The following is a 23,478-nucleotide window of genomic DNA, read 5'->3' as shown; positions in this document are numbered from 1 at the left end:
GAGTATTACTCATTGTGCTTTGTTATTGCATGTAGTTTGGCATTTCTTTGATTGTCTGTTTAGGTTATTTTAATCCTCAACACCTCTGTCAGTAAACAAACGCTCAGCGAGTTCCAAGAGTCCTTGAATAAGACTTTCCAAGAAGCTCCGCTCCCTTCAGTGAGTCATATTTCAGGAGAGTTTCAGATCATAAACTGCCTCAGAGTTGCCGCTTCCCTGTCCAACAGGAGGAAATACACAAGATGGAATAGAAAACAAAACAGTAGAAAAGGGAATTGAAAGAGTTTTGAGCAAAGAGGATGTTAGAATGTTTACACATTGTTTTTTTTTCTGAAATGCTTTTTGCCGCGATTGTGAATATTTTTTGTGAGTTTGTGAGTCGGATAGACACAGCACACAAGGCAAACCCCTTATGTGGCAGGGCCTGTTCCAGCCTGTGCTGCTAAAGCCAAAAACTATCCACTGTTGACTGAAACAGGCAGAAAAAACAATACCAACACACTTATCTCTCGACTCATTCGATTGCGAATATTTAGTTTTTTCTCTTTATTGCAGCTCTAAACATATGTCCTTTCTGTTCCTAGACATTTACTGTTTGATCACCTTTTATCTGTGGGGTGGAAATCACGACTGCAACCTTTGGTTTGTAATTATTTCTATCTGTTTCCATTAAGTCATCAAACCGCGGGTGAGATACATTCTGCCTTTTATGAGCGGCTGATTCAGCATTGTGAGTGGTAGTGTTCAAGCCAATCAAGCAATTAAGGTTGGTTATATCTGAGAAAACTTTGACCTACATTTTACTTGTTCAGATCAACATATTCATTTCATTTTATGTTGCTTGTTTTATGAAAATCATATCTATGAATCGTACGGTTGTTTTTTGTTATTCTCCTTTCGTTAACTAGTGACGAAAGTTTAAATAGACTTTGAGAAAAATGCAGTAACATTCTGTGAATGTCAGTCTCTCCAAGATCCCCAAGAAACCAATGGAAGCAAAAAACAAAATTACATTTGTATATTGCCTTTCGCATTGAGGCGAAGTCCCAAGGCTTTGGAAAATCAATGTTGCGGAGCTGAGGTGCGGTGCTGGATTAGGGAGGTTAGGATTACGTGTGGGGTATCAGCAAGGCGAACGATATGTTATGTCCTAGGCTGAGAAATATATAGTCAAACCATACATGTTTTATAATCTTTTTTTGTCATAGTCAGGATGAGAATGCAATATCTTTCCACGATCATGTCCTGGGAACCATTAACTCACACCGGCAGAAATGTTATTGCCCGTGTTGTGGAAAGACGTCTTCCTCGGGCCATAAACTGCAACGTTGTTAAAAACTTGATTTGTTATAGATAACATCTTTAACAATAACATGATTGTGCTATGAAAAAAAATCTTCAACAAACTCCACCTTTAAAAAAGCAAGAGATGGTGATATTCTTCGTGCTTACCTAAGCGTTTTTAACTCAACTAATTAAAACAGTGCTTTCGACTCCGTGGTTTAACATATATCAACAATTTCAGGTATGAGACGGGATCACGACAGCGTCGAAGAAGAGGATTTTGAGGCGGGTTTTCAAGGAGAGGAGGAAAGGTGAGAGGAGGAGGGGGGAGGCGGGGGACGACAAGCCACCGAAGCGCGCTGAGAGGGAGTTTAGCGGACAGGTATGTAGGCGTAGAAAGTCGCAGATGTAGGGGAGAGCAAGGCCATGGAGGGCTTCGAAGGTGAGGACCGAACTATGGAAAGCTATTCTCTGTCTCATAGGAAGACAGTGGAGTCAAGCTAGGTTGGGGGCGATGGGAGTGGAGGGTGGATGGAGCACGGGTGCGGGAGAGGACAGGAGTTGCAGAGGCCTAAATGATCTACAGCCTATGAGAGGGAGGAAATGGAGAAGCTGACAAGCATGGTGTTTGCGAAGTCGAGCCTGGATGTTATGAATGCTTATAAAGGCATCTGATCAGCCTGCGGTGTGAGAAAATGGTGGAGCCGTGCAATGTTATGGAGGTGGGGAAAGGCGGAGCAGGTCATAGCATGGGTGAGGGTTATGAAGGACATTTGAGTGTCGAACGTGTCGCTGAAGTTTCGTTTTGGCTCCGTAAGATACAGAGGATATCCAGGGAGGTGCTGAGATCGCCCGAGACATAGGAGCGCTGATGGGAGTCAAGTTTGTGAATTGTCAGAACGCTTTGCAAGAGTAATAACTTCTTAAATAATAATATCTCCGACCATCGCCCGTCTCCTCCAATAGCTCACTCCAAAAGCCGCAAAAACTCTGGTCCACGCCTTTGTCATCTCTCGTTTGGACTATTGAAATGCTCCTCGCCGGTCTCCCCTACATTACCATTCATAAAATCGAGGTCATCCAAATCTCTGCCGCCCACATTCTTACGCGCACCAAACTCGCTCCACGAAACCCCCAGTCCTGGCCAGACTGCACTGACTCCTGTCCCTGAGAGGATCGACTTCAAGATCCTCACAAATGTCTTCAAATCCATCCGCTCCTCTGCACCCCCCTTATATTCAGGTATCGCTTGAAGACCTTTCCTTTCGACCGCGCCTTTGGTCACATTCCCCACCCCCCCTCCCCCTTGCTCGTCCCCGGGATCCGTTACTATGAAGCGATCTGAGACGCCGTCTGGCGTGGAGGTCGCCACATAAATCCAAATTGTTCTTATTGTTAAAAATAAATTGGTCATCAAATCACGACTGTTTGTGGGACACTGTTGTGTGCAATTGGCTGCCATGTTTCGCCCACAGAATAAATAGTCAATTCACTTTGCAGTATATTGTGTTCTGCTTTCAGACATCTCATCGACATAGTAAGGCCTTATATCAAATGCAAGGGTTTTGCTTATTAGTATAAACTATAGTAATCCCCTACCCACACCCTGCACAAACTGCTAACCAACAAAACTCTGCAGGTTTTGTCGCTTCTGCACCAGGTTCCGCATGCGTATCGTTATCTTCATCAACTTGAACCTCAGGCTCCACATTGCACAGCACTTAATTTGGTGTCCGTGTGACTGACACATCTGGAAACCCATCACGTTACTTAAGAGTCTCCAAACAAGACTGAACGCTTGAGGTTTGACATCGACACATCGAAACTCTGTCTAGAGAATGGAATGTGCACAGTCTCCCTAGAAGCACATTTGCATTAATATTAATCACGATAGCCCTTGCATTTTGTACAGCGCTTTTCTCTTCTTCTGGATGTCTCAAAGCGTTTCACAGACTAGATTGCAAAGTGATTTGATTGTATATTTGTGGGTGGAAAGCCACAGCCAATTACACTGCAGTGTCCCGCACGTAACCATGGATTGAAGTCAGCAATTGATTTTTTTTTAGTTGAGAGATTATTATCAGGCGTGTGGAGTATGGAAACTTGCTCAAGGTTTCACCTTGCCGGAAACGAACCCAGGTCTCTCGCCTGCCAAGCGAGTACTCTAACCACTGAACTACAGTACTTCACTTTACCCTCATCCCTGAGAGCATTAGGCACAAATTGCCAGGTGTAAAATCGTATGGAACTCAATGGCAGTGAGGTTGTGGGTGGGGAATTATTGCTGGAGTTTAACCATCTGCGACTGCGTAGCTTACCTTTAAATACACTGCCTTGTTTGCTTCTATACAGGTCAAATTCAGACCCTTTTCCTCTTCTTTCCATCTCTTCATGGCTCGCCCACTGTGTCTCTTTGACCTTCTTGAACTCTAGCCCACCAACTGCTCTGTACACGCTCGCAGAGGTTTACTAAATGTCCCATTGCCTGATCGGTGGAAAAATTTCCATCAACTCTACTCCATCTCTGGAACTCTATCATGCAATCGCTCAGCCAAGGTCAATCGCTCAGGCTCTCTGTGATCTCTCTGTCTCTCTCTCTCTCTCTCTCTCACTCTCTCTCTCTCACTCACACTCTCTCTATCTCTCGCTCACTCACATTCTCTCTCTCTCTTCTCACACTTTCGCTATCTCTCTCTCTCACATACACACTCTCTCTTGCACACTATCTTTCTCTCTCTCTCTCTCTCTCTCCCTCAGACACGCACTCTCTCTCTCTCTTTCTCTCTCTCTCATACACTCGCTATCTCTCTCACACACTCTCTCTATCACTCTCTCTATCTCTCGCTCTCTCACACTCTCTCTATTTCTCTCTCACACTCTCTCTCACACACACTTTCTCTCTCACTCTCTCTCTGTCTCTCTCACTCACACTCTCTATCTCTCATACACACACTCTCTTACACACGCTCTCTCTCTCTCGCACTCTCTTTCTCTCTCTCTCACACTTTCTCTCTCACACACTCTCTCACACACTCTCTCTCACACACACTCTCTCTGTCTCTTTCACACACTGGGGTTAAAATAAAAATACAAAATTAATGCAAAAACACGTTGTTATATTTGATATAATTGCAAAAATTGAGTTGAATATTCTTCAACTTTAGTCACTGGAATGCGGGGATTTTGCAAACCTGTTTCCCTTGTTTTACCCAGAGAGGCGCTTATTATTATAATACAAAGTTAATGCGAAATCGCATGGATATATTTGATATCAATGCAGAATTGTGAATGCTTTCCACTGATGCACTTAAAAGCTTGGCGATCTGGGGAGTTAATAACCCATCTCATGTCTGTGTGTCTGTGTTTTAGTGCGTCTGTTTGTTTGTCTGTGCTTTTGTGTGTGTGAGAGTGTGAGAGTGAATGAGATAGAGATTGAGTGAGAGCGCTTGAAAGTCAAAAAAGAGACAAAGAATGCGTGTCAGAGTGATTATGTGAAAGAACCTGAGAGAGAGAGAGAGAGAGAGAGAGTGTGAGAGCAAAAGCGTAGGAGTGAGCGAAAGAGAAAGATGGAGAGAGAGAGAAAGCGTGTGACAGTGTGTGAGGGAGATACTGAGTGAGAGACTGTAATCGAGAATATATCATAAAGTGTAGTGACTGTGTGTTTTGTGGGACAGGCAGAGAGCGACTGAGGCAGAGACAGAGAGAGATAAATAGACAGCAGGAGAGAGACTGAGAGAGAGAGACTGACAGCAAATATTTATAACATGTAGTGACTGTGTTTTCTTGGGAAAGACAGAGAGATACTGAAAGAGGGAGAAATGGATAGAGATTGTGAGAGATGGAGAGAGAAGCAGACTGAGAGAAAGAGAGAGAGAGACTGTGAGAGAGAATATATCAAAAACTGTAGTGAATGTGTTTTGTGGGAGAAATAGAGAGAGATTGAGAGTGAGAGAGAGAGAGAGAGAGACTGAGAGACTGTGAGAGTGAGATAGAGAGACACTGAGATACAGGTTGAGGTGTAGTGACTGTTCCTTGTGGGAGAGACAGAGATTGGCCGTGACTCAGATAAAGAGAGACTGTGTGAGAGAGAGAGACCGAAACAGAGAGAGACTGTGAAAGTGAATATATTATCAAGTGTAGTGATTGTGTGATTCGCTGGTGAGAGGGAGAGAGAGGAAGTAAGAGAGAGAGACTGTGTGTGTGTGAGAGAGAGGGAGCGAGAGACTGAGTGTGTGAGAGAGAAAGAGAGAGAATGTGAGGGACAAAAAAAGAAAAGAAAGGAGAGCCCGGGGGCAGGTGTGTGTGAGGGTTGATTTGATAATGACGTTCCCCAGAGCAGGGATGGGAGAGGAATCAGGATTAATATGTTTAATAATCAGTCACTACAGCGTCCAGAATATATTGCATATCACACAGACTGTGTGGACAGTCAATGCCTCAGTCAGTGTCACACTGTCACTGACAGCTCAGCTCTGATTCCCCGCAGTGACTGCAGCTGATTCTCTCCGTCTGAACTGAACTCATTCCCCTCCAGCCTGAAACACATCAAACAGGAAATAATCCCATGGGATAATGATACAAACTGTAAACTGTTCATGTCGCAGTTTAATAAATAAATAAATCCCTTCAAACTGTTCCCATTCTGATACCCGCCCTTTCTCTGTGTGTTGATCACATTAAACACGGACACAAACACTCACCTGATCTCCTCCAGGCTGGTGCAGGTCAGTGTGAGGCGGCGGAGAGCGGGGATGGAGATGTCTGTGAAGGAGTTGTACTCCAGGAAGAGCTTCCTCAGTGAGCGGCTGGTGCTGAGAGCGGAGACCAGATCATTAGTGCAGCCATCGCTCAGGTTGTTACCCACAGCCTGGAGATCAGAGACACAGAGACAACATGGATCAGAGGAAACACACTATTAATGTTATTAGCGAACCCAGCGTGTGGAGGGAGGGAGTGAGGGAGTGGGTGAGGGGGTGGGGGAGGAAGGGAGGAAGGGTGGGAAGTGGGAGGGAAGGAGGGAGAGAGGGAAGGATGGAGAGAACGGGGAGGGAAGAAGGGAGAGAGGGAGGGATGAACGGAGGAAGCGATGGAGGGAGGGAATGAGTGAGGGATTGACAGGTCTGGGACAGGAGCTTTGGGATGGGATAAACGGGGATGATTTTCCTGGCTGGAGTGAGCTGGGGAAAAGCTGCTCCTGGCCACATGGCAACACGGCTGCTGTTCCCACTACATGGTTCAGATTCCTTGTTTAATCCATGTTTAGTTGGTGATCACTGAGATGGCTGATGGCCTCACACTGTCATACCGAGTCCTGACACAATATTTAGCACCAACTGATCAGCCACTGCTAGTAACACACTCAGATATCGGGGGAATTCAGCCTATATATAACACATATTATATTCACACACAGTCTGTTACTTACCCCATACTCTGTATCTTACACTCCGGGTTCCTCAGAGCCTCACACAGTCGCTTCACTCCTGAATCTCCCACATTATTGTGACTCAGATGCAGCTCTGTCAGTGAGCGGTTTGTTTTGAGAGCGGAGGCAAGTTCCTCGGTACAATCCGCTGTCAGTTTGTTATCTTCCAGCCTGGAGATCAGAGACACAGGAAAATAACAGGAATCGTAGCAAACACTGGGATCATTATCAGTGGTTACAGCACTCGCCTCGCCAGCGAGAGACCTGGGTTTGATTCCCGGCAAAACATTGGTCCACAAGCCGCTGTTTCCCAGCAGTGAATAGCAACCGGGATGTTAGTCAATTGGCCGATCACTTTTCCGGGGATACAAATTCCTTGAAAAAAGAAAAAAGAATCAGTCGCTCAACCCACGACTGTGTTTGGGACGGTGGTGTGCGCCGTTGGCTGCTGCGTTTCACCCACCAATGCCGCAATCAATTCCCTTTACAGTATTTTCTGTGAAGCGTTTTCAGACGTCTCGATGACGTCATCAGGCGCTGTATCGAACTCCAGGATTATTACTATTGTTATTATTATTATTTATTCTCCAAGCTGGAGATCAGAGACTCAGACAGATACAGGAATCAGAGCAAACCTAACACTGAGTGCTTTCAGAGACACTGGAAATGCACTGGGCATACTGGGAGAGGGAGACAGGGACAGTATGACATGTTTGCCATCTACACCTGAAAATGTCCTTGAGTGTGGAACAGGATTGGAGCATTAGTGGGGAGATTGGCATAGTTCGTGGCTCAGGTTTCCCCAGAGTGTGCGCTCGAGGGTGCAGTGACTGCTGGGCTATAACCCCACAAATTCATCCGCAAATAAAGTGTCAATTCACTTTACAGTATAGATTGAAGCGCTTTGAGACATCAGAAGACGTGAAAAGCGCTATATCAAATAAGATTATCATTATTATTATTACTATTATTATTACTATTATTATTAACCAACTAAACCTCCATAACTTCCACTGTTGGAGAGAGGTCTGTCTTGGAAACTTCGCTCAGGTTTCCAGCTGGTAACCTCCACCCCCCCCCCAACCTGTAAATGTTGTTTCTCGCAAGGTTAACAGGAGCTGAGTTGGACAATCTCTGATCCTAGTGATTTACTCTCCGAATCCTGCCACTGTGCCAGACCTTGTAGGGTTTAGGATCTCAACATTAATATTCTCCCCACCTGCTCGGCATATAATAATCTGTGTTTAGAGCCAGTGACTGACCCCAAGTCCACAGTCTGTTACTTACACCAGTCTCTGTATTTTGCACTCCGGGTTCCTCAGAGCATCACACAGTGGCTTCAACCCTGAATCTCTCAGTTGATTGCTGGCCAGCCTGGACACAGAGACAGAAACACAGTCAATATAGTGTAACAACACAATGCACAATGACATTGCCTTTCACGTGGGGATGAATCCCAAGTCGCTGGGACCAGGGTCAGACACACCCGAAACTAAAAACACTCACCTTCACTGAGTAATAGAATCTGAGAATTGTACAGCGCAGAAGGAGGCCATTCGGTCCTTGGTGTCTGTGCCGGATCTTTGGAAAGACCTTCCAATTCATCCCTGTTTCCCGCTCTCTCTCGCTCTCTCTCTCTCTCACCACAGCCCTGATCAACCCCACTCTACCCTTGTCTCTCTACCCATATCGCTGATCAATACCCCTCCCTCTTTTTCTCCCCATATTCTCGGTCTAACCACCTCCCCCGCTCTATCCGCATAGCCCTGATTAACCGCACTCACCCGTTCTCTCTCTCCCCGTAACCCTGATCAACCCCACTCTCCGCGTGCTCTCCCCATATCTGAATTCCTGATCAATTCCACTCCCCCGTGGTCTATATCCCCATAATCCTGGTCAACCCAACTTCCCGGCTCTCACTCAACCCGCAGCCCTGATCAACCCCATTTTTCCATTCTCTTTCTCCCCATAGGTCGGCACCACACCCCCGCACTCTCTCTCTCTCTCTCCATCTCCCTTTAGCCCTGATCAACCACATTGATCCGCTCTCTCTCTCCCTGCAGTCCTGCCAACTTGTCAGTCCCAAATTATTATATAATTGACACTTCGATCTTTTTAGCGAATCGGCTTCCATTAACTTTTCAGGCAACGATTCCAGGGTGTAGGTGCGTATAAAGCTGTGAGGTGTCTGCCTCGAGGCCATTCACTCTCGGCCTTGAGGGAGGAGGCCCTGAGGTTTGGCCACATGGTGAGGGCAGGGCTGATGTGGAGAAACCTTTCTAGTGTATTTAGTGCTGGGCTGATCAGGTTAATGTGAGCCCTGAGGACTGTGAGGAACAGAGCGGCATAAGAGAGGATACCATCCCTGACTGTGACCTGTCAGAGGCCATATTGTGTGTGTGTTTATGGCCACTGGAGGCCACTGAACCTTCCCCGCCTGATCACATCCCACAGTCTGTTACTTACTCCAGATTCTTTATTTTACACTCCTTGTTCCTCAGAGCCTCACACAGTCGCTTCATTCCCGAGTCTCCCAGATGATTGTGCCCCAGGCTGGACGCAGAGACAGAACACAGTGAAAATCATGTAACAACACAATACAAACCGACATCTATACACAATCGCCTTTCACATGGGGATCAAGGCCCAAGGCAATGGGACCAGATTCATTCACATCACAGGAGCATAGGAATTAGGAGCAGGAGTAGACGGTTCGGCCCCTCTCTTGTATTGTCATCCTTTTGCAATAAACGCCAACATGGCATTAGCCTTCCTAGTTGCTTGATGCACTTGCATACCAACTTTTTGTAACTGTTGTACAAGGACACCCAAATCCCTCTGAACACTAAAACCATCTATTTTCTCCCCTTCTAGGAAATAATCTGCATTTCGTTTTTTTACTACCTAGGTAAATAATTTCACCCGTCCCCACATTATATTGCATCTGCCACATTCTTGCCCTCTCACCTAAACTGTCTATATCCCTTTGCAATTTTTTTGCGTCATCCTGGGAGCTTAATTTCCCACCTAGTCTAGTATCATCCGCGAATTTACCTATTTTAAGTTCTATGTCCTCGTCCAGATTTTTGATATAGATTGTAAATATTTGAGGCCCAAAGGCTGATCATTCTGGCACTCTACTGATCACATCCCACCAATCTGAGAAGGATCCGTTTATCGCTATTCTCTGTTTTCTTCCCGTTTGCTATTTTTCGATCCATGCTTCTATATTGCCTTTAATTCCATGTGCCCTAATCTTGTGTCGCAGCCTTTTATGTGGCACCTTGTAAAATGCATTCTGAAAATCTAAAAAACTACATGTACTGGATTCCCCCCTATCCAACCGACAAGTTACATTCTCAAAAATCTCTGAAAGATTCGCGGAACATGACTCCGCTTTTGCAAAGCTATGGTGACTCTGCCAATTCATGTTATGGTCCTCTAAGTACCCCACTACGACCTTCATAATTAAGGACACTTGAATTTCGCTACCGCTGATGTCAGACTGACTGTTGTATAGTTTCCCTTCTTCTATCTCCCACCCTTCTTAAATACTGGTGTTACGTTCGCGATCTTCCAATCAATGGGAACCCAGTCTATTTTTGCTAAATCATCTCTCACACCTGCAAAGTGGGCGCTAATTAAATTTAAGTCCCTTGCTTGGCACTTAATTACATCACTCTCTAACTTAACGCTAAATTCCATCATATTATGTTCAATCTGTCCAGAGGAGCCTTAACTTCCAGAATCCTGATTAGCTCTATCTCATCACATGAAACAAAATGTAATTAAGCATGTTCCCTGGTTGGTTCCTCAGCAAATTGATCTAGAAATGAATCTCAAATGCATTCTGTAAACTGCTCCTCTAACTTACTTTTGCCAGTTTGGGATAGGACCCGAACTTGCAAACATACTCATTGTTCCTAAGTCGTGGTTGATTCATAAAACAGCTGAGATTTATATCAGATTCATTTCGGCTAATGTCCCGACCTTCACTGGGATGGTTAGAAGTTTCGAGGGGCCCCCAATCTCTGTGGCAACAACAATAACAACAGATTGCTTTTTTAGTCCCTTTCATATTAGGGCAACGTCCCAAGGCTGGACAATGAGGGGTTTGCTCCCGTGCTGGGATGTGGGATAAGAGAGGATTGAAGGGTAAGGTGTTGGGGTTGGAGGGTGACTGAAGAGGAAGGTTTTGAGACGAGGTTTCAGGGTCTTTATGGAAGGGAAGAGGCTGAGCGCCTCCATGAAGGAGTTCCAGGGTGGAGGCAGAGAGGCTGAAGGTATCGCCGCTGATTGTGGAGCTGGCAGGGCGGGGTACATGGAGCAGTTCAGTAACCGCTAAGCGGTGGGAGTGCACAGGTTGGTAACGTTGGTAAACACCACGTCCTCTCTCTCACACAATCCAGGTTTGCAGGTTCCTGGGTTGGCTCCTGCCACCTCTAGGCCACTCGTCCATTCTGGTTCCACCGGATCACGACCCACAACTCTCACTCCCCCACTCAATAGCCAAGTCTCCTCCAGCCCATGTGACTGTGTCCAGGCCTCAGGGCAGCAGATTTTCCCTGTGCTGTGTCCAGGGCAGAGAGAGCTTCCTGGGTAGTCCCTCAATACGCGTGTGTGACACAATAACTGGGAGAATGACTCTACCCCCCCACACACCCAGTACAACACAAGACCCCCATAACTGCCTCTGCACTTCTTGTCCTCAGGCTTTGCAACCCGAGGGCCCAGCTTACCGCCTTCCCCATGGCTAGTATCCGGATCCCGTTATAGTAGTGCAAGTAACCTGGGTGTGAGGACAGGATAGAGGGACCAGCTCATGCCAAGGGCATCCTCCTCCTCAGGCCGTGAGGAGCCGGGCCATAGGCTGTCAGAGTCACAGGCCAAGCGAGTGAGCGAGTGTGTAACCTGGTCAATAAGCCAGTAGCTTGAGGGAGTCCCGTCCTCCCAATGATGGACACCAGCTACCGACTGTTGGGAACCCAGTGACTTGACGAGGCTAAGGGCATAGGTGAGTATAAAGCTGTGAGGCATCTGCTTCCAGGTCATTCACTCTCGGCCTGGAGGGAGGAGGCCCTCAGGTCTGGCCACATGGTGAGGGCAGGGCTGATGTGGAGAAACCTTTCCAGTGTGACTAGATCTGGGCTGATCAGGGTGTTGTGAGCCTTGATGACTGTGAGGAACACAGGGTTGTAAGAGAGGATACCATCCCTGAGTATGACCTGTCAGAGGCCGTGTTGTGTGTGTGTTTATGGCCACTGGAGGCCACTGAGGTTTTCCAATGTGATCACATTCCACAGTGTGTTACTTACTCCAGCCTCTGTATTTTACTCTCCGGTTTCGTCAGAGCCTCACAAAGTGGAATCATTCCAGAAACTCCCAGTTTATTGTACCTCAGCCTGGACAGAGATAAAAACACAGTGAACATAGTGTGACAACACAATATAAACTGACATCTATGTACAGTCACCTTTCACTTTGGGTGCAAGTGCCAAAGAGCTGGGACCAGGATCAGACCTACCCGAACTGGCAAACACCCACATGATTCCTAACTCGTGGCTGGCCCATAAAAGAGATGAGATTTATATGACATTCACGTCGGCTAATGCCTCAGAACATTACAGAGTCGCGTTTGAAGATTTGAGCGTCCCCCAGTCTCTATGGCAGCAATAAGAATTGGCATTTTTTTGTGCCTTTCACGTTGGGAGCATGTCGCAATGCAGGACAATGAGTGGTTTGCACCCGAGCTGGGGATTGGAATCAAAGAGGGTTGGAGGGCAGGGTATAGGGGTGGGAGGGTGACTGAAGAGGAAGGTTTTGAGATGGGCTTGGGATGAGATAAGAGAGGGGTGATTGGGAGGGTCTCCAGATGGCATTCCAGAGGGTGGGGGCACAGAGGTTGAAGGTCTGACTGGTCCATCCGGTGGCACTGCTGCCGGGAGGAATGGTCACAGGAAGCCTCCGGCCTAAGCACATTGTTAAGGGGAGTGATTCTTGGGGGGCTGAGCTGGGGCAAAGCTCAGAGGGTTAGAAGTTGGAAGGGTTTGCGTGTGTCAGGGACACGGAGGCCATGATAACCATTTCCTCTATGAATAAACCAGAACCACTGAGAGACGTCTCTTGGCGCAATCTGCGTCCTGTATGAACTGAGATCATGTTGCAATCTCGTCAATAAAGTGAGTATTCCAGTTGGGAATCAGGAACCTATCCTAAAAGATCAGCAATCTGGGAATGTAACAAGGGCTCAGGGTGTGGGACAGCCAGATGTGTAAGTGGAATGTCAGCCATTCACTACCCAAATCCCCGGGGCAGGAATATGGTGTGTGGGGGCCACCTTAGTGTTACCCTCTATTCCCTCCTACTGTGTGATAGCATTCTCGCATTCATCAACTGCTGCTTAATGGCAGGAAAGTCCTGGCAAATGGTTTGAAACAAGAATACACTTACAGCAACTGCTGACACTTGTGCAGAGCGGGAACCAGACGATGGAGACTCTCCACCTGAATGTAGCATCTGCTCAGATCCAGCAGGTTTAATGTGTCACAGAGTCCAATGGCCTGAGACACCACAACACAATCTATCGGTGTCAATCTCAATGCTTTCTTCGGAGAGCTACCACCAAATGTCAGTGTCTGTACAGAGCCCAGTGTGAGCTGTACCAGGGCTTGATTCTGAGACTCGAACAGGTAGTGGAGTGTGTTCAGCAGCTTCCTTTTCCCATGGACCGTGTCTGTGTCTCTGATCTGAGCTTTAAATTTCTCTTTCAGCCAATCGATCACCGCGGAGGTTGTGTGATGGGCCAATGGCCCCAGAAACTCCTCCAATGGCTGAGCTGCCCGTGAGGAGGAGAGACCTGCCACAAAGCGCAGGAATATCTCAAACCGACCATTCTTCGCCCTGTCAGCATGGGCCAGACATTTCCTGATGGTTCTGGGATGTGGAGACAGGAACTGAGCGAGTGCGGCTGCAAACTCCTGGATGGAGAGGTGTGGGAATGCGTAGACCACGCTGCGCTCTGAGGACTCTCTCTCCACAAGTTCCATGAGAAAGCTAGAGAGGAACTGCGAAAGTTGAAGATCATATTTGATCAGATCTTCAGTATTAAAGATAATGTTTCTGTGGGAGACTCCAGTGAAGGCCATGTTACCAATCTTCAGCATCACATCACGGAGGTTTTCTATCTTGACACTGTGATGCGTTAGAATGTGATAAATATAATGGGAGAAGAGTTGGGTGACCGTCTTGGGAACTGGATGTTTGTTGCTCTGCTTCAGTGTAAAGAAGGGACCCAGAGTCAGAGCGAGGATCCAGCAGTAGGAAGGGTTGTAGCACATAGTGAGCAGAAGCTCGTTCTCCTCCACGTGGCTGTAAACAGCAGCCGCCATCCCCTGATCTTCAAAGAACTTGTGAAAATATTCCTTTCTGTCTTCACCCACAAATCCCAGGATTTCAGCCCAGACACTGACCTGAGCCTTTGCCAGTAAATGTGTTGCAGTGGGGCGGCTGGTCACCAACACTGAGCAGCCTGGCAGCAGCTTTTGCTGTATTAAACTGCGCACAATGTCAGACACTTTAAAGTAGAATTTAGGGTCTGTGCAGCTGCGCTGAGGATCTGTGTCACTCTGATTGTCACCGAAATCAATCGTTGCCCTGAATTCATCCAAACCATCAAATATAAAGAGCAATGTCTCTGGGTGTTTCCACAGCTCGTCCAGAACATCACTGAGGTAAGGATACTGCTCCACGATCAGACGGCTCAGGGTTGTTCTGTCGTGAAATCTGTTTAGGTCTCGGAATTTGAAAACAAATACGAAGTGAAAGTGAGGATAGATTTTGCCTGTGGCCCAGTCATGGACAATTTTTTGCACCAATGTTGTTTTTCCAATCCCAGCCACTCCACTCACTACTGCGGAAGTCCCTGTGGAGAGTCAGATCCGCTTCCCTTGGGAGGAAGGCAAATGGCTTCCTCCAGAGAAGCTGCTGTGGAACAATTTATCAGTTCGGATTTTCTGCAGCTCTCTCCGGGGTTGCTTCTGTCTGCACTCCTCGTGGTCTCTGCCTCTCGCCAGCAGCTCATGTTCTACCAGTTCCAGGTCACGGAGATCAGAAACGATTGTCAACTCCGTGAAGTGATCAACCAGCTGAAACGTCCTTACATTCTCGTTTATCAGGATGTTCTTGACTTCCAGTCTTTCACTCTGTCTCTGTAACGTCTCCTTGTGTAATCGCTGAACAGCTTCAAATAGAATATTAAATTATCACCAGATAAATACAGGAGATATAGTTCATTATTAAACACTAATAACTGGAGTCGGTGTAATGCCTTTCAAGTCAACAGGACGTCGCAAAGTGCTGCACACGATTTAATGTTAAGTGAAGTGTCTGCGTTTTGTGGTCAAAGGCAGCAACCAATTCCCACACAGCGACGTCCCACAAACAGTTGGGAATTGATTGCGTAAACTGATTTGAGGGATTGTTGGCCAGGACACGGGAGAGAGAAACTCCTTCTCTTTTCAAACAGGGCAATGGGATCTTTGATATCCACCTGATGAGGCCAGACAGGACCTAACAGGATTAATGCCCAATGACGCCATCTCTGACATTGCTGCACATCCCAGCATTGCATTGGAATGTCAACTCGCCCTGTTGATGTAAACTTGAACCCACAACCTCTGCTCTGAGACAAGTAGAACAGCTACTGAACCGGGCAAACAAGGGGCAAACAATGTGAACTACAGTCACACACGGCAGGTATTCAGGACATCATATGATTACTTGTGAGAAGCCATCTCTAAGATCGTTCCAAAGCTATATTGGCTGAAGTAATTGAGGAATCCAATAAGGTTCAGCCCCCCAACATTCATTCTCCCCCTCCCACCACTCCCTACCTCCCACTCCCATCCGTCCTCCCCTCTGACCTCTGACCCCTCAAGAAAATTGTTAAAGTGTCAAACGGTGTATTTCTTAAGTGAAAGAATGGTTTGAATCTTGTCCAAGACACGTACCTGTCAGTTCACTGGGGACGTGTGGCACAATTTGGCCACTGGACACGACCTTTACTAGAGTGGCACCTGTGTGCATAGAGTGAATGGCATTACATTGAATGAACGGCGTCTCAATGCAATCGCAATAAAGTATGTCACTGACCAAAGATAGGATCCCAGTGGAACCTCACACGTTACCTTGCTCCTGGATTTCAGTCATGATTTTGTTCAGTTTGGGCAAAATGGGCCTCATTTCCTCAAAGAAAACCCACATCATTCTCCGGGCCCGGGAATCTTTCTCCGTCACCAAGTTGAGCAGAAGTTTGGAGCTCCGTCTCTTCTGCCCAATGCGGGTGAGCTCAGTGAGTGTCTGCAGAGATCAATCATTGATATATTCAAGAGGAAATGATGGGAAAACACTGACAATGACCTGCAAACCCAGTTTCATTAATGGTTTATACCACATTTCCCAACTCTTCCCTTCACAAACTGCAGACCATCCACACCTCTCCACCTCGTGTCCTCTCCACATCACGTCCCATGACCTTATCATCACCAGTCTCGCCCGGCTCCACTGGCTCCCCAACCCCCAGAGAATAGTGTTCAAGATTCTGGTCCTCAGTATCCTGACTCCAGTGCTACGTTACAATCATTCTTCACTCAGCACCTCAATCGGTTTCTTCTCTCATCCCCGCCTGGTCACCTTTGGTGTACCTCAGAGCTCCATACGTTTCCACAGACGGAGCCAAACCCTCGTCCATGCGTTCATCACCTCTCGACTCCAAAAATCAAATGTCTCGTCACTGGTCTCCCCAAGTCCACCAGCCACAACTTCCAACTGATCCAAACCTCCTCTTCCGACATACTCACCGACACCAAACTCTGTACCCCATCAACCCTGCCGTCGCCCGGCTCCATCACCTCACTATCGTACACACCAAGTTCTGTACCCGATCACCCCAGGTCTCGTCAGTATCCACTACCACCCTATTTCACATCCTAAACTCCATACCGCATCACCCCAAACCTCACCAGGCACCACTGGTTCCCTACCACACACGCTAAACTATTTACACCATTACTGCAGCTCTCGCCAGGCTTAACTGACTCCTTATCTCACACACTAAACTCACCACATCGCCCCAGCCATCGCCAGGCTCCATTGCCTCCCAATCATCGAATGGATTGAGTTCAAGATCCTCTCGCTCACTTTCAAATCCCTTTATGCCCTGGTACCTCTGCGACCACGCCTACACTCACCTCCCGTATCCCTCTGCCACTGTCAAACGCTCTGGTAGTGTACCCTGCGTGAGAGGCGCTATATAAATACAAGCCGATGTTTGCTTGTTGTGCAGACATCTCTTGCACTGCGATGCACAGGTCACAACAAATATCTGGTGCATTTCCTGCATTATAACCTAACTGGTTGGTTAAGCTGTTGATTTGCTGTACTATTGATTTTGTGACAAAAGCACATGAGCTGTGAATACAGGCAGCGGAAATTTTGACAAATGAAAGGGAAATGTCACGATTTGAATCAAACCTACTTTATGTTCGTGCGGGCTGAAATATTTCTTGTGTCTCAGCCATGAACTGATGTCCCCCACGCCTTCCTCGATGGCCTGCGCCAATCTGTCCCAGTAGAACGTTGTCAGACTGTGCAGCTGGAGCTCGTTGTATAATGCCAGGGTCTCAGCGAATGAGGTGTTTGTACCTGCAGCGACTAATAAAAACATTATTCGGACATTGTTATGAGTTTATTCCCTGAAACATATTTCAAGAAATACTGCCATAATTATGGTCCCAATATTCCAGAATAAACCAAACTCCATTGGTTTAAAGCATGACATAGTAGCCAATCTCCGACAGACAGATGTCAGCCTGGCGCAGTTAGTATCACTCTCACTCCTGAGGCAGAAACTTGTGGGTTCAAGCCCCGTATCAGAATTTTGAACTCATTGACCAGCCTGACAATCCCTGCAGGAATCCCCTCTCATTCTCTTACCAATTTCGTTAAATCTGTTCCCCTGGATACCGACCTACCCGCCAATGGCCACTCTTTCTCCCTCTCTGCTCTATCAAAAGCCATCAGCAATTTAACACCACTATTAAATATTTGAAGTTGACCGTATTCATGCCAGAGTCAGGAGCTTGCGGATTGGAGCCCCACAGCAGGACTTGGACCTCATATCATTCACTTCGGGATGTTTTCCTGACATGGAAGGCCACAATAAGTATGATTATTATTACGTGATAAGGAGCTGCATCAAATCAAGGACTATTCGTATTAGTATCATTGTGTTTATTTTGGTTATACCAATGACACATCCCTTTGTCTGGAATGAATTGTTATTCAGTGCCATGGTTCGCAGATTGCTAAGAGCATCTTCTTGGGGTCCCAAGAGTGTCTGATGCGGGTAACTGCTAGAGTATCACAACATAAACCCGCACAGCTAATCCCATTGAGAGCTCTCAAGCGCAAGCCTCCATTGCTTGTCCCACTAGAACCTCTCTACCAATAAGGGCTTAGGCTACAGCGTTAAAAGCAGCTGATTTGGAAGCTTCCATTACTCAGGACTGGTTTATCACTGATTGACATGCCCATGCACCAGGCTGGTCTGTCACTGCCTGATCTGCCCAATGTGCCAGGCTGCTCTGTCACTGCCAGACGTGCCCATATGCCAGGATGGTCTGCCACTGCCTGACCTGCCCATGTGCCAGGATGATCTGTCAATTCCTGACCTGCCCATGTGCCAGGATGCTCTGTCACTGCTTGACATGCCCATATGCCAGGATGGTCTGTCATTGCCTGATGTGGCAATGTGTCAGGCTGTTCTGTCACTGCCTAACATGCCCATGTGCCAGGCTGTTCTGTCACTGCCTAACATGCCCATGTGCCAGGCTGCTCTGTCACGGCCTCACCTGCCCATGTGCCAGGCTGGTTTGTCACTGCCTGACCTGCCCATGTGCCTGGCTGGTTTGTCACTGCCTGAACTGCCCATGTGCCAGGCTCGTCTGCCATCACCAGTGACTTGGTTCATGAAGCAGTCCAAAATAGACCTCATCTTCCATTTCACAAATTGGGAGTTTGCTCGACCCAAACAGTCACTGGTTTCTCTCCCTGTTTCCAAGGCTGAGAAACACAGAATAGAATTATACAATTATACAGCAAAGAAGGAGGCCATTCGACCGAATTTGCCGGTTCCAGCTATTGAAAAAGCTCACCAAATTAATCACACTCCCCGCTCTCTCACCGTAGCCTCGCAATTTTATCCTCCGCAAATAATGCGATATAAAGATAGGTTCGTTTGTGTGTAAAATACTCAATAACGATATTTACCTTTGTCCGTTTCCATCTCATTGAGACTTTCCTGAAAATCAGGTAAAGAGAAGGCATTGGCTTTTGGTGAGTTGCTCGGTGTATGACCCACACCACAGCCCACTGTATTGCCCTCTGCTCTGGGGTCTGGTTCACTCTCCATGGAAACCATCTCAATCAACTCACCCAATGTAGTGGAACACTTCTTCGGATCTGCAACCGTATCACCATGTAGTTGGGTAACTCCAGATGTTGTCGCTCTTTGAGTCCCACCAGATGTGGATGTGCTCAGTTGAGGTGAAGGTGTCCATTTTGTTGATTTATTAGGTTTGTCGAGTCTCCGGGTTTCTGAGCTTTGTTTCCTCTTTCCAGACTGTTTTCCCAAAACGCGTTTCATCGATGCGAAGTGCAGTGAAGCTGTTGCTAAGTTTTGCGATGGAAGTTAAGTCTTATTAATGTTTCTTGGAGAAGAATTATTAGAAGGCTAACATGGAATCCAGACGTGATCTCTCAGGCAACGACACTAGGTTAGCATTGCCAATGCCCTGTCCTTCTTTCTCATGTATGATGTTTATCCTGCAATAAATTAAAATGTATGAATAACGTCAGGATGACTGTGATGCTCAAAGGGGCAAAAGGTTATTAAAGAGACTAATAGCATATTATATAATAATAATAACAATAATAATAATAATAAAATTAATAATCCTTGCTTTTGATACAGCGCCTTATCACATCTTCGATTCATCTCAAATCGTTTCACAGTATATTCTGTAAAGTGAATTGACTGTATGTTTGTGGGGAAAACGTCCCATAGACGTGGATTGATTGACAAATTTTTTTTTTTTGTCATTTCAGGGTTTATTATCTCAGTAAAGCGATCTGCCAATCGAATAACAAACCGGTTCACACATACTGCTCGGTTAACAGAGGCGTGACTGTGGAGTAAAGAAACTTGCCCAACATTTCGCCCTTGTGGGAATTGATCCCAGGTCTCTCGCCTGTGAGGCGAGAGCTATAACCAATGAATTACGGGACCATATTGGTCTTCATCTCAAGGGGCTAGAATATAAAGGATAGGAAATGTTTCTTCAACTATATAGAGCCTTGTTCTTGCCCATCTGCAGACTGTGTTCAGTTTTGGGTCCCTCACCTCAGGAAGGAGATCGTGGATCTGGAGGGCGTTCAGAGAAGATTGACGAGAATGATACAAGGGCTTAAAATGCTGAATAACAAGGACAAGTTGCATTAACTTGGTCTCTATTCTCTTAAGTTCAGAATGTTCAGGGCTGATCATATTGAGGTGGTTGAAAATCCCCCAAAGAATCGAATTCAAGATCCTCACTTTCACCTACAAGGCCATTCACGGCCTCGCTCCCTCCTACCTCTCTGACCTACTATCCCCTTACTTACCTGCACGTAACCTCCGTTGCTCTGGCTCCGGTCTGCTCCACATCCCCCGGTCCAACCGCCCTACCATCGGTGGCTGGGCCTTCAGCCTCTCAGCCCCTCTGCTCTGGAACTCCACCCCCAATGCTTTCACCACTTCCTCCCTTTCCTCTTTCGAGGCCGATCTCAAACCTTTCTCTTTGACCGTGCCTTCAGCTCCCTTCTCGACTCTATACCCCTCCTCGCTCCCTCCCTCCCCTCCCCCTGACCATTACCCCTTCCTCGCTGACTCCCTTCCCTCGCTTCACCCTGACTATTTCCACCCTGCTCGGGTCCTGACCCAACTGTCCAGCGCCTTGGGACGTCCTCCCGACGTGAAAGGCGCTCTATAAATGGAATCTTGTTGTTGTTTTTGTTGTTAAAATAAGGAATTCGTTCGATAACGTAGATACAGAGAAACTTTTCTCACTGGTTTGGAATCCAGAAGAAGGGCATAATCTGAAAATCAGAGCAAGTCCATTGAGGAATGAGATCGGGAGACAGTTTGTCACCCAAAGGCTCTCTCTCTCTCTCTATCTCTCTCTCACTCTTACTCTCTCTCACACAAACTCAGACACACAAAACACTGTGGATTATGGCTGGATCCACTCAGATTTTTAAAATTAGGCAGTTAAGTATTTGTCAAGTATTAATGGGATTAGGGGCAAAGGACAGGTACCTGGAATTCAGGTACAGAACAGACGTGATCTTATTTAATGTGTGAACAGGCTCAAGCGGCTGTTTCTATGTCTGTTACTGTGTCACATTCAGGATTTAAGCAGACTTAGATTTATTTACTAAAAGGCACTGAGTCATAGATTTACTAAATGGCCTCAGTGAGAAGTCAGAGGGTTTTCAGTCATCATCTAAAGCTCCGGCTTTTTGTTCTGCATCTAACTCACTGTACAGAAATACAGGAGACCAGGTGCTGGGTAACTAACCCCAGGGGATGTGCAGAGCTGAACTCACAGCCTCTTGTTTCTCTTTGCTGCTGACAGTCACAACACGAGAGCAAAGGGCAAAAACAACATGGAAATCAAACACAGCTCAAATACAACATCAACACACAGCGACAGCTCAAACCGGGGCCGTTTGTTTCACTGACAATAGCACGGTTGAGAATGTGAATTTGGTATACATCCTGTTATTTTGAGACACAAAACCATGTGGTATTGTTCAGTAAATCGCGACGTTACCCACACAGCCCTGACCTGCATTTTGCAAATTTATTAACACAGAAACAGCAGCGTTTCCTCAAACACAGCAATTCCTCTCGGGGCCTCAGTGAGACTCATTAACCAGTCGCTGACTGGAACACAGAGACACACAGACATAGATGGAGACACAGACAGAAACACACAGACAGAGAAAGGGAGATACTGACACAGAAACACACACACACACACACAGAGATAAAGCGAGATATAAACACAAAGAGTGATACGAAGACAAACCCAGAAATCAGAGAGAGATAAGCAGACACACAGAGGGACTCAAAGAGGGATACAGATACCGATACACGACCCGGAATGAGAGATACCGCTAAACATACAGACGCAGAGAGAGCTATGTTTCTCTACACACACACTCACAGAGTTGTACAGACACACAAAGGCAGAGTGAGAGACACGCAGAGAGTGAGACACAGAGAGAGATACAGAGAGAGGGAGAGACATACACTTACATACACCACAATCAGAGGAAGATAACGACAGACACACAGAGAGAAAAGGAATTATTACAGACAGAAAGCGATCTCACTGACAGTAAAACGTTTGTGAGTGAAGGATGGACTTGGAGAAGTTCCCCATTTTTCATCAGATGTGGGTGCTATGCGTTCATTATCTCCGCAGTGTATCATAACTGATTTTGTGGGACGGTGCTGGAGGGGAGTGTGTAGTAAAATAAACTTGCCGAAAGTGTTACCATTCCCGGGAATCGATACCACGTCTTCTCGATTGTGAGGCGAGTGTCTAACCCCTGAGCTTTCAGTTTCGATTTCAAGATCCTCTCTCTCGTTTCGGAATCACTTCATTCCATCGCTCCTCCCCAAATCTGCGACCTGCTCACTGCACTCTCCAACCTCCACCCCCCACCCGGCCATCCGCTCCACCGCCACCACCGCCACCCGCTGCCTCCAGGTGTGTGTGGCTCCGGCCTCCAATGTGTCCCTCGGGCCCTTCGCTCCACTGTCAGTGGCGGTGCCTTCAGTCACTGAGCCCCAAATTCTCGGCCTCATTCCCTCCGCCTCGTCCCCTCCCGCCCCCACTTCAGATCCTCACTAAAACTCTTTCCTTTTTGATGGCGTTGACGGTCACCACCCCCACCCCACCCCCATGCCCTCACCCTCTACCCCCGCTCCGCCACTATCAAACTCTCCGGGACTGTACCCCACAACACGGGCGCTGCAAAGATACAAGTTGTTGTTGTTGTTGTTATTGTTGTAAGCTACAGGACTCCACAAACCTGCAGATGTCAAGTGACCTGGTGCTGATGTTAAACATTAATGTCAATGATGCCCTGAGCCTACCTTGGTGCAGAACTCCGTCCAGTCCCAGACGGGGATGAGTTGGCACCGCTGGCCTCTCGACCTCTCTCTCTCTCTCCTCTCTCTGAGCTGCCGATATTCAGTCGCTGGTTCTGCCTCAGACACCAGTAACCTGCAAAGCCTCTGTTTGTCTGCCTGCCTGGCTGCCCGGCTTCTGTTGACACCATTTCCGCTCTGACGTTGTTTGTCTACAGTTCCTCACCATGTGCTGGAAACAACTGATTGGGAGGAAGAAAACCCTTCAACAGAAACCCTCCTCTTGCTATCACAGTACAGACCTGGGTGTGTCTTAGACACCTGCTACCCGCCACAACACCCCCACCACCGCCCACCATATCACAACCCTCCCAACCCCCACATTTAGACTCCAGCAGTTAACCCAGAACATAATCTTTGGTCCCCGAGCCTTGACTCTTGCCAATCTATGCCTTATACTGTCCGGAATAAAGTGAGCAGAAAGCATCCCTCCAGGGAGAGAGAGAGAGAG

General features: G+C 47.0%; 2 protein-coding genes across 5 annotated transcripts; both read right to left on the bottom strand.

Annotated features, from left to right (window-relative positions):
• Positions 1 to 5,637: 5,637 nt before the first annotated feature.
• Positions 5,638 to 14,634, bottom strand: LOC121848021 (NACHT, LRR and PYD domains-containing protein 3-like; the record flags this gene model as incomplete). The annotated part of the gene is made up of 7 exons (XM_007910418.2): positions 5,638 to 5,819; positions 5,985 to 6,151; positions 6,710 to 6,880; positions 7,997 to 8,083; positions 9,176 to 9,262; positions 12,025 to 12,111; positions 13,160 to 14,634. Coding segments are annotated over 6 exons (1,926 nt in total), but the record flags the coding sequence as incomplete, so codon positions are not given.
• LOC103189873 lies at positions 14,574 to 23,303 on the bottom strand. Of its 4 annotated transcripts, none has more exons than XM_042345293.1 (6): positions 22,974 to 23,303; positions 19,037 to 19,591; positions 17,244 to 17,419; positions 15,895 to 16,066; positions 15,718 to 15,783; positions 14,574 to 14,948 (listed from the first exon to the last, which is right to left on the bottom strand). In XM_042345293.1, the coding sequence occupies exons 2-6, from the start codon at positions 19,410 to 19,412 to the stop codon at positions 14,641 to 14,643; spliced, it is 1,098 nt and encodes a 365-aa protein (XP_042201227.1). In that variant the 5' UTR covers positions 19,413 to 19,591; positions 22,974 to 23,303; the 3' UTR covers positions 14,574 to 14,640. The 4 variants fall into 4 exon arrangements, with proteins under 4 accessions (XP_042201227.1, XP_042201228.1, XP_042201229.1 ...); XM_042345294.1 differs by having other exon boundaries at positions 19,202 to 19,591; XM_042345295.1 differs by lacking the exon at positions 22,974 to 23,303 and having other exon boundaries at positions 19,037 to 19,067; positions 19,202 to 19,319.
• Between the last annotated feature and the right edge of the window lie 175 nt (positions 23,304 to 23,478).

This window comes from Callorhinchus milii, unplaced genomic scaffold (assembly GCF_018977255.1).
Source record: "Callorhinchus milii isolate IMCB2004 unplaced genomic scaffold, IMCB_Cmil_1.0 Scaffold38, whole genome shotgun sequence".
Lineage (NCBI taxonomy): Eukaryota > Metazoa > Chordata > Chondrichthyes > Chimaeriformes > Callorhinchidae > Callorhinchus > Callorhinchus milii.
The sequence above is the reverse complement of the archived record's forward strand: the minus strand, read 5'-3'. Positions and strand labels throughout refer to the sequence as shown.

What these genes read in the sequence shown, in the direction of transcription:
- LOC103189873 (XM_042345293.1), bottom strand. Translation starts at nt 19,412, where the DNA reads ATGAAACGCGTTTTGGGAAAACAGTCTGGAAAGAGGAAACAAAGCTCA. An exon ending in TCAGCCCGCACGAACATAAA is followed by an intron (nt 16,067 to 17,243) that starts GTAGGTTTGATT and finishes TGATCTCTGCAG; the next exon opens with ACACTCACTGAGCTCACCCG. An exon ending in CGTCCCCAGTGAACTGACAG is followed by an intron (nt 14,949 to 15,717) that starts GTACGTGTCTTG and finishes TTCTATTTGAAG; the next exon opens with CTGTTCAGCGATTACACAAG.